This window comes from Penicillium cosmopolitanum (genome assembly GCF_028827165.1).
Source record: "Penicillium cosmopolitanum strain IBT 29677 chromosome Unknown utg000008l:1.0-4398992.0:1.0-4402845.0, whole genome shotgun sequence".
Taxonomy (NCBI): Eukaryota; Fungi; Ascomycota; class Eurotiomycetes; order Eurotiales; family Aspergillaceae; genus Penicillium; species Penicillium cosmopolitanum.
The window spans coordinates 2,255,551-2,265,973 of NW_026622678.1; the positions used below are offsets into that span (position 1 = coordinate 2,255,551).

Consider the following 10,423-nt stretch of genomic DNA (forward strand, 5'->3'; position numbering starts at 1 on the left):
AATTGAACCATTGAATTTATTATTGTATCTCGCAAACATGATTCGTCGATTCCACCCCTGCGTTATAATTAGCCCCCAATGGGCTTAGTTGAATCGGAATTTCATTCTGATTGGCCTTCCTTGGGCATGACTCCCAGGTGACTATCCTTCTATCTGCCAACCTAGGAATGTTAGACACATCTCGGTCGCCATGAGACACGCAGTTTTTCTCATGTTGGCCATGTGTCAATGCGCGTGTCAGTTCCTGACGTCAGAGAGAAGTGACCTGCAGAATGCTCCCCATTGGCGCTAAATGTCTCACGGCGTGCATCCAGCAGGCCCAGCGGCTATTGTCTGCACTGACACTGGCCTACCAAATTTCCCTCAGGATCTGGGCTAATACTCGCTTTTCTCAACCAAAAAAGGGATGCCCTCTTGATCTGTCAAGTGGTACTATGTCCATAACATGACTCGGACTTAGCTGGTATATTTCTGTGCGTAGGCTTGTTAAAACAACCTTGGAACTTGAAAGGAGATAGACTCCGACGGTACCTAGGTAGGAATGTATATAGCGAGGTGGGTTGGGACAGTAGTACATGGTTTTATAACTTATGAACCCTCCAAGGTGAGGACCTTGGGAACACCTGCCAAGTCATTTTTCCTCTGCTGGAACCTTGGACTGTGTCTGGAACCTACTACTACTAGTAGTAACTACTAACTTGAATGAAACCTGGAATGGATTTCATCGGTGGACCTTCGAAACTTCCATCATGGATCTCCACCGTGACCTGGGCAGTGCTCAACACATACCATAATATTTTATAGATAAGTGACTCAGGCATCTGGAAAACTTGAAGAAAAAAGACATTTATTTTTCTTCATCGAATTCAGTTCATTAGCCTTGCGGGAATAAATTCAATTTCGCTATTAATATCTCATGTTCTAGTATACTGCATCACTGCATTTATATATCCTTCACAACACCGTGGTACTTCTTAAGTCTGCCCAGGTGAGTTTGCAGATTCGCTGCCTATATCAAAAATTTTGGTAGGAGTTTCTTCAAGCGCGGCACATCCGTCCTGACTCGGAGACAGACCAGGCATCACTACCCACGCCCTTGAAGGCGTAGAAAAAGGAACTGGGGTCCCACTTCTGCTTCACGGAGAGCAAGGGACGATAATTGTCACCAAAGAAGGTCTTTTTCCAGTTCGGTTGACGGAAATTGGCCTCGTTCTGATAGCAGCCACTGTCCGGAGTAAGAGCCTCCAGCTGTGGGACATACTCATTCGTGATCTTGTACTGATCGGCGACCATTTGAGACCAGGGAGCAGTCTCGTTCCACATGGTTCCAATTTGCATGGTAATGGCAGCATTGCGCAGAGCTGGGAAAACGGCATTGGAAACATTGCCAGGGGTTGAGACATCCATACCAACTCCAACAGCAATGACACCGTTTTGAGTCAGATTGCGCAGTACAGTACCCATACCGGTGGGATTGTTCTCCAGAACATCACGAGGAATCAGACGACCACCATATTGGTATGCGGCGACGGCCAGATTTCCCCACGGCAAAGGCCCCATGTAATTATTGTAGTGATCATAGTATGAATCAAACTGAGTGAAAGCAGCCTTATAATTGATTCCAAGCTTGGTCAGGGTTTGGAGGAAAGGAGCGAGGATGGCCTTTGCCTCGGCCGAAGTTTGATTGTATGCGGTCAGAGGGTTGATGATGAAAACACTGGCAGTCATCTGGTAGATGACAGTAACACCTTGGTCGATCATCTTCGGGAGCTGGTGATGAAATTCAGACACGGCCTCGTAGAAGGTGTCCGTGGTGATATTCGCAGCGGTGAATTGAACAGAACCGCCGGCGATGGGCGCATCGTTGTAAGCTTTCACGGTCACGGATATAACGACACCGTAGTTGCCGCCTCCACCGCCGCTAAGGGCCCAGAACAAATCGGCGTTGTGAGACCGAGAAGCGACTATACTCTTTCCAGCCGCGGTAACAACCTCAAACTCGAGAGTTTGATCGGCGCCGAGACCAAACTCTGTACTCAGAGCACTATGACCGCCGCCTTGGGTGTAACCACCGGCCAGTCCAACAGTTGGGCATTCACCAGTGACAATGACATGGCCCTTGGACTTGGCAGCCTCAAGAATTTGATAACCCATAACACCGGCACCGACCTTGAATGCAGCACCCTGGTAGGCAGAGTCCGACCACTGCTTGTATTCAATAGCATTCAGGTAGTGGGTCCATACAGAGAGAGCACCGGCACCGGTCGAACGGCCAAGGTAACTAAGTATGGTTAGCAATTATTCAGTGGCATAAACCCAAAAATAAGAACTGGAAAAGAAAACTCACTCATGGCCAGTATTTTTGATAACAAAACGGATATTATTCTCCCGGGCAAAGTTCACAGCCGCGACGACATCTTTGCTAGAGGAAACATTGACGGCATAGCTGACGAAATTGCCCAGCAGGCATGGTCGATTCTTTGCGGTAAAGGGATCACAACTTTGGTTGGCGAAATAAGTCTGCATCACAGAAGAGGACGATTCGAGACTAGAACCCAAGATTAGTATACCACGACTCCTTGGGGTGCGACATGGCACTTAGTGGAGGACGTGCATCACTTACTGGGGCAACGGCTCAGTCCAGTTGGATCTCAGCGCCGCACAGGCGGCGGCATCATAGGTGGGTGCGTGGCAAGGGGTGCCAATGGGCACGGTCGCAACCAGACGACCCCCGACGGTGTTGTTCAATGAAGACCATGCCGATGTGGCGGGCCAGCAGCTATCTCCAGGCAAGCAGTGACATTGGGATTCAGCAAGTGCCGTTGAGGCAAGAGCCGCAACTGTTGCTAGCCAAATCTTCATGGTGGGGATGAGGAAAAGAATGGAAGTGTGGTTAAGTTTGCCGATCGGCAGGTCGATTGCTATTATATGGGGGAAGCAGACATTCCTCGGTCTGAAAATGGCAAAACCCCTAAGGATTGATTGTCCACAAGCCTGTCGGAGATGTTCCCCAGTGCGTCTAAGTCGGCACACTACTAACAGAACCAGTGGATATATGCATGGGGTTGACTGGGAATGAACCGAGCGGTGGACTAGTTACTCCGTACTCCCACATGGTTCGGCGATCGTGTCACTCCGGAGGCATTTAGTTTCGGTACTTGAGCCGTACATTAACCGATCAACCTGGTGGCAAACGCTTTTCTATCTCGACCAGCCAGCATGATATCGACGGAATCGGCAACCTTCCAGAATCCTTCCAGCTGTAATGCTTGGTTGATGCTTGGTTGGGTTGGCAAAAACTCTTTAGCCGGAAAGCCACGGAGACCGTGCTGCTATCTTGTTACGCAATTTAAGGCACACCCGAATATGGGCGATCAATTTGTCTCAGATCGGCTAGCCCTAGCCCTATCAGGTCGATCCCGGTGGGGAAATCAATCGATCAGAGTTTACATGGGCCAGGGAACTTGATTGTTCGGACAGCCACATAATTTAAGAGGTCCGGAAATTTATGAACAACGCTGCTGATAATTGGTCTTTCGGAGATTGTTTAGCCTTCAACCAGGGGCAACCGGAGGTCGTTCAGCACTTACCTGATCATGTTCGATTGCGGGTGAACCAGACTCGTTGCCCTCCACTGCCGAATTTTGTCCCTCGAAGGCCAATTTTCAGCCACCAGACTCAAAAGTTATTAAAAAGTATAATCCCAAGCACAAGAATATCGTCATGCTTTCTTTTTAAGGGCACATATCCACGCAGTTTCAGCAATGCGCACCTAGGCATCATCACCACGCCAATCCTGCACCGGAATCGTTATGACAGAGGCCATACCAAACCACGGCCCGGCTCTCGAACGAGGGATCTGGGTCGCGGTGATCATCGCGGCCTTGGTTGTAATCCTTAGGGTCTTTGCTAAGGTGAAGATCAACCGCTTTCACTTTGACGATGTACTGATGATCATCGCATCGGTATGGACTTGACTACTCCAAACTATAGTCCTGCACACAATTTCTTAACGTCTTTGGCTTTAGATTTCGGCAATTGTCTCGACCGTTTTTCTCACACTTTCCGTCGATCATGGCTTCGGCAAGCCCCTGGGTGACCCCTTTACCCACGACACTTCCCTAGTCTTGAAATACATCGCCATACAAATCCCCATCGTTACCCTCAGTACTACCTTCGCTCGAACGTCTTTTATCATATATCTTGTCGCAGTTCTTGGGACAAACAAGGCATACAAGATCGCACTATGGGTTATTCTCGCCATCCAGCTTGCTGGGAATATTGCATCGGCAGTTTTGCCATTGAGCATTTGCAAGAACGTGAACATCCTCTGGGATCCACTTGTCAAAACCACTTGCGGGGATACAGACGCAGTCATCAAGTTCGCGTACTTCTCTAACAGTGAGTTTTCCTATACTAATTCACCTCAAACATTTCTAATATAATCCGTCATAGCTTTCAACTCGGCTGCCGATTTATTTCTGGCCGTATTTCCGACCGTTGTTTTCTGGAATCTCAACTTGAAGTTGCGTATCAAGATCAGTTTGATTGGTCTTCTCAGCCTGGGCATTGTGTTAGTCTTTCTTGCTTCTGTTTCTTCGCATATATACTGACCTTTAAGTGCTATGGTGGCATCCATCATCAAGACTACCAAGCTCGATACCTTACCTAGCATCACAAACCTTGGCTCTGCCGGTGGAATTGAGTTGATCCGCTGGGGATACATCGAAAACGCCATCATCATTATCACCTCGTCGATTCCATGCATTCGCCCCTTGATTATTTCGTCTGTACGAAAGCTCTCTAGCGTCACTCGGTCATATGAGCTCAGCGGTCCTTTCAGTAACCGTCGAACAAACCCAAACGATGGCACTCAGACGCGCAAGTCGCGCAGCAAGTTCAGCAAACCTCATGACCTGGAGTATGGCAGCATAGATCACATTCTTGACAGAGAAAACAGCGCCGCAACCGGCGGCGACCATAGCTTTTCTCGTGATCTGAATCCGGGGATCACGAAGCAGGTTGACATTGAAGTCGTTTCCGACGATAACACATCACGATCAGACTCTTCACGACATGCCGGTCACGGTATTTGAATCGATTGAATATGTATATACAGATATGTCCTTACGGCTTTAAGAAAATTTAATGAGTTTCCCTTTACTCTTCAAGTCCTTCCGTATCCAAATTATTCCAGCTTTCTCTAAACTTACTTTTTATATCAGAAGTAGCCCGACCGCCTGTTTCTTCGATTTACCAACTAGGTCCATTTGAAGGGATATGTTCAAGTTGCAAACGGAAGAAAACTTACATCGGCATCCATAATATTTTACATGCCAAGCTGCACAAAATTTATATTGGTTTGTAGCAAACTACTTTGAGTTGGAGAGGTATAAATTTGAGAGAATTACGTTCCTGGTCACCAGATCTGAGTACACCTTTGAGTCTCTCTGATAAATCCTGGATGGAGAGAATCATACACAGAGAATCTGAAGTGTGTTTCACAACAATACTACCTTCTGAAAACTTTTGGCCAAATATGATGTTCTTCCCGGTAATCTATGCCCCAGGGAGTCCGCCAAAACATACATGGCATTTGCGCAGAATAAGTTACGGTTTGGAGTGGATCAAGATATCCACATCGAGAAGCCGATCTCTGCACAGACGAGAAACTGTTCCATGATAGAACTTTATTCAATACTTTTGTCCTTGATTAAAAATAGGAAAACTCAAAGGATTGTGCATGCATAATCGGTTAAAAGACTTTTGATGGAATGAATTGACCGTGGCCTTCTGATTACGTCTGAACAAAACCACCGCCCCCTTCCTCTTTCAAACTTGAGAGTAAGGAATTGACTCCAACAAGATGTTTTTGTATTCAGTATCCTAAGTTGAAGGCTATAGCTTCCTTTCCGGAAATAATGTACGTACATACCATCCTACACAAACTTTCGAACCTCGAGTTTAGTTGTGCCAGGTGAGTGGTAATGAATACGAGAGGGTCTTGTTTATAGTAAGAGATGACGGAAGGCTAGTTGAGTAATTACAGTAAACTTACTCGAAAAAGAAATACAACATGCTATCTCTGTTTGAAGATTTGAACCGGGTGCCAGGAGCATACTAAATAGTACCTACGAGCACGATATGACAGTAGATTACAGCGGTGCGGCCCTTCGGCTTCATGGCGCGAATTGTCTAGACCCACATTCATTTTCCCCGCCTTCTCACCTTGACTTATTCCCCATCCTACAAGCTCGTCCAAAAGCCCCATCGGAATTTTATGGTGTCAGGAAATGCACAGACCAAATTTGGACCATCTGGAACATCACGCTCTCTCACCATTTTTTGATCGAGTGTCAAGGTTTGCGGGATCAACCTCCGCCCCACCCACGAATCCTTCGTTGTCAAACAAGTTGACCCTCGACTGTCCCGGGCCTCCAAAATGTCTGACAGTTTGATTGGCTACAAATAAATGTTCGTAATCTAAGAATGCTCATTGTCTTTTTCTTACTCGCACTTTTGCGACCGCAGTATCTAATGTGACAGCTGCATACGACACCGGCCTGTGGACCCCAAAATTGAGGACGATGCGAAGCCTGCATAATCTGTACTCCGTGCCTCGTGCAGTTTCGCCTTGTTAGGTAGGCCTGGCGTGTTTTGATAACACTAAGATATCCATATTGAGACCGATCAGTGGCCCTTGACTTTTATCACAGCTACTGAACGTATAATGATTCCCTGGTTGTTATGGACGATGACCGAAGCCGCTTCTGCTAGCACATTCTCTTGGGTTTGCTTATGAAGGCTGGCATGGATTAATTCGATCCAATTTTCCGAATACTAAAAGTTTCAGTGTGTGCTATTCCGTAAATATGGCCAGATGAGCGCGACCATCACAAGAACAGATCACCAGTCTGTCTATTGTGCAATGCATCAAAATCATCCGAACTCGGCCGTTCGAGCGTTAATGCGTCTATAATTATGGGGCCTAAGCGTCTCCTACATGGCAGAAGAACAAGTTATGCACGTTTGCTCAAGGATGTGGAACTTGGTATTTACAATGAGCCCCTAATCCCTGCTCAATAAACCTTCAAGTCACTCCAGTTTCACAGGAGGATCGAATTGTGGAGAATTATGGGCAAGGCTATCGGGGTTTGATACATTCGGACGTAGCGAAGGATGCGCTAACGGTAAGCGCTCATAGATCTTAACCAGATTCAGGAACACAAGAACCACTGCCTCTCAATCATGCAGCTCGAAATTTTGATCGTCAGCTACTGGCTACTAGCTTGACAGAAATTACTCAACAGCAAAGCTGCTCAAATAGACGCGAATGGGACAACACTTGCATTTCCGATGCTCGGGTGACATTGGAAATATCTCAAAATTTCTTGAAGCCCAGCTTTTACCCTGCATCAGGACGGTTCAATATGAGAGATAAAGTCGGCGTCATTCCCCCGCCACCTGGAGAGACGGCTGATTTTGACTACTCCAATCCCTGGAGATTGAGGGAAAATATGACTTTGATCGGTGTTGGGCTTTCTCTCTGTACACCTTTCCTAGTCATGCGGGTTTACACTAAGGTCCAACTCTAACGCAAATTCGGTTGGGATGACGGTAAGCTGCCTTGACTCGATATGCAATGCATTGGTTACTAACAATTCATTCAATGGTGTCAATTATCGCCGCTTGGGTGAGTACAAGAGATAGATTATCCATTCTATGTTTACTAACAACGTCTCAATGCATACACAGTTCTTCTCTTTTCTCACGCAGATAATGTGCATCTGTAAGTTATCCCCTGCTGGTTCTATTGCCTCTGGTGGGTATCAGTGACCAATAATCGTTATCAGTTGGATATAGAAATGCGGGGATCGGTATACACCTATGGAACGCGACACCAGATATGTTTGGAATTTATCAGAAGGTATGTGAAAATTCGCATTGATGAAACCATGCGTTGCTCATAATTTATGGGATAATAGGTTGTTCTAGTTGCAGCTGAAGGTATACGTTCCTGCTCTTGCATTCGCAAAAATGGGCCTGCTGATTCTATACCATCGCATTATGAATAAAAGGTCCGCTTACAAATGGACTTTATATGTCATCTCCACAGTGGTGTGTGGCTACAGCATTGCGACAATCTTCACACACATATTCGCTTGCAATCCAATTCAAAGGAGTTGGAATTCATCGATTACAGGGGGCTCCTGTATTGATCGCAATGGTCTGTATATTGCCACGGCAGTGACCAATATAATTATAGACCTGGCCCTCATCGTGGTTCCAATTCCATTGGTATGTGGCTTACATATGCCACGGATGCAGAAAGTTGGTCTGCTCGCGATATTTACTATCGGCTGCGCGTAAGTACCAAACTTCTAACATATTTTCATTTAGACCATGTTGAAATGATTTTAATGTCGATTATAGAACCCTGATAACAAGCATTCTGCGTCTTGTAACTTTAATCCCGTCCCTTACAACAGCTGATCCTACGTATCAAATAGCGGAACCTCAAATTTGGATGTAAGTCTTTCCCTGTCGCTTCCATATAAATAGAAGCAAGCTAAATAATATGACACAGAAATGTCGAATCAAATCTCATCGTCATTTGCCCCTGCCTGCCCTTTCTAAGGCAATTTTTGCGGCGTCATGCATCTGACTGGATGACCCAAGGAGGTAGCACAGCTCAAAGCTATCTCAAGGGCTACAGCTCAGGCACTGCCACACATAGCCGTCGTAAAGGAGGTATCACACGATTACAAGATGATATCCACCTCGTCGAAACCCCAGGAAGCCGAAATAATGAGACCGGAACTGTGAAAGAGGTTGGGTGGGAAGTGACCGAGGAACCGGGATGGGGGCCATCTGATGCGACCACTTTACCTCCCACCCAGGATACAATCCACACAGTATGAAACATTCAGCTGGCATCCATTAATCTGGCTTTTCCTACCTTCATTCCATCAATGGGAGCTCTCCACCCACACCAATTCTGTTTCTTGAATCTTTTCGATAAACCGAACTGATTCTGTGTAAGATATGACGTAGCCAAAAGCATAATAGCCCTCCAAATAAGGTAGAGCCACCACAATTAGACGGAACCCCATATCGGGTCAGTCGAAAGTTTTAATTTACCCAAAATTAATATTATACTAGTAATACTGTCATTTCACTGCCACATGCCCTGTTGACCAAATAGCTAATGGCAGCTATTCCTTCCACTTCTCTCATCCGCACTGCCTTTATTGACTGGCCCGGGCTTAGAATTAGAGAAAGGCTGGAATTGAGAATACACGTAGCGATATATGCATCATTTTTTGATTACTATCAGCGTGGAATTCGCTTAATGTGGATAATAATTGCGAGTGTCTGCGGGGCTCAGGCATCAAAGCGTGATTGAGTCATCCCGAACCCACCCTTTAGTCATTCTGGATAGCCTCAGGTAGTCATCTCATCACCACCTTTCGTACCATCTCGTTCGCTCCTTCATGCTACCACTCAGTACTGTCTAGTAAGGGTCCACGCAACGGAAGATCCCCCTGCCAAGCCGATCTTGTGTTTTGTTTTGTTGTTATGGCGTCATCGTTTATTTCTAGCGAACAGAGAGAATGACGACCCCTTCCCAGTCCACCCAGCTCGGGGTTTTCATAACCAAAGCTTCGGTCGATGATGTACCAGCCATCAAAAACATGGTTGATTCCGCCTATTCGAAATATATCCACCGGATTGGTCAACCACCTGCTCCAATGTTAGAGGACTATCACTCCGTGATCCAAACAAGCCCAGTGTTTGTCTTAAAAGACAACAATCAGACCTCGATCGGTGCAATTATGTTCAGTTGTGACAATGGTGCCAAATCAATGAAGATCAACAATTTAGTTGTCAGCCCAGCAGGACAGGGGCGTGGGTATGGTCGCGTTTTGATGAAGTACGCAGAAAGCTTCGCGATATCGCAGAATATGTTAGCATTGGAACTCTACACCAATGTTAAAATGTACGAAAATATTCAATTCTATGGGAAGTTGGGATTTTCTGAGGAGGGGCGAAGGACCGAAGACGGGTTCGAACGGGTTTATTTCTACAAAGACTTGAGTCGTGATGAAAAAAGTTGAGGGCAGCATAGTATGCTTGTTACTATATACCTGGAAAATACCACTTGATGTCATAGTGCCAACTTGAAATTCTGAAGCCTTCTCACAGAGGCACTAATAATCTGCTTTTCTTCAAGTCTGGCGATAGAGCACATATACCAAGTAAACACGGCAACAAGCACTTCCAGCAAAGTCAGCTTCAAACGTCAACATATAACAGACTATTCGAAAAAGCTTACACAGACGACAGGACCGGTGGGTGCGAGAAGTGTTGGACAGACAAATGAATTTGAGCAACACCCCGGATTGCTTCCTACACCGATGCA

The 10,423-nt window shown here is 46.1% G+C and overlaps 4 protein-coding genes across 4 annotated transcripts; 3 read left to right on the top strand and 1 right to left on the bottom strand.

The window, feature by feature from the left end:
- Positions 1–1,038: 1,038 nt before the first annotated feature.
- On the bottom strand, positions 1,039–2,862 carry N7509_007419 (putative isoamyl alcohol oxidase; the record flags this gene model as incomplete). The annotated part of the gene is made up of 3 exons (XM_056632056.1): positions 1,039–2,281; positions 2,348–2,548; positions 2,624–2,862. 3 exons carry the CDS (start codon positions 2,860–2,862, stop codon positions 1,039–1,041), a joined length of 1,683 nt encoding a protein of 560 aa, XP_056487607.1.
- Positions 2,863–3,812: 950 nt separating this feature from the next.
- On the top strand, positions 3,813–5,096 carry N7509_007420 (uncharacterized protein; the record flags this gene model as incomplete). Its single annotated transcript, XM_056632057.1, has 4 exons — positions 3,813–3,965; positions 4,029–4,401; positions 4,456–4,573; positions 4,622–5,096. The coding sequence occupies 4 exons, from the start codon at positions 3,813–3,815 to the stop codon at positions 5,094–5,096; spliced, it is 1,119 nt and encodes a 372-aa protein (XP_056487608.1).
- A 2,515-nt stretch (positions 5,097–7,611) lies between these two features.
- On the top strand, positions 7,612–8,921 carry N7509_007421 (uncharacterized protein; the record flags this gene model as incomplete). The annotated part of the gene is made up of 4 exons (XM_056632058.1): positions 7,612–7,617; positions 7,777–7,789; positions 8,204–8,298; positions 8,709–8,921. The coding sequence occupies 4 exons, from the start codon at positions 7,612–7,614 to the stop codon at positions 8,919–8,921; spliced, it is 327 nt and encodes a 108-aa protein (XP_056487609.1).
- A 693-nt stretch (positions 8,922–9,614) lies between these two features.
- On the top strand, positions 9,615–10,118 carry N7509_007422 (GNAT family N-acetyltransferase; the record flags this gene model as incomplete). The annotated part of the gene is made up of 1 exon (XM_056632059.1): positions 9,615–10,118. The coding sequence occupies one exon, from the start codon at positions 9,615–9,617 to the stop codon at positions 10,116–10,118; it is 504 nt and encodes a 167-aa protein (XP_056487610.1).
- Positions 10,119–10,423: the final 305 nt, after the last annotated feature.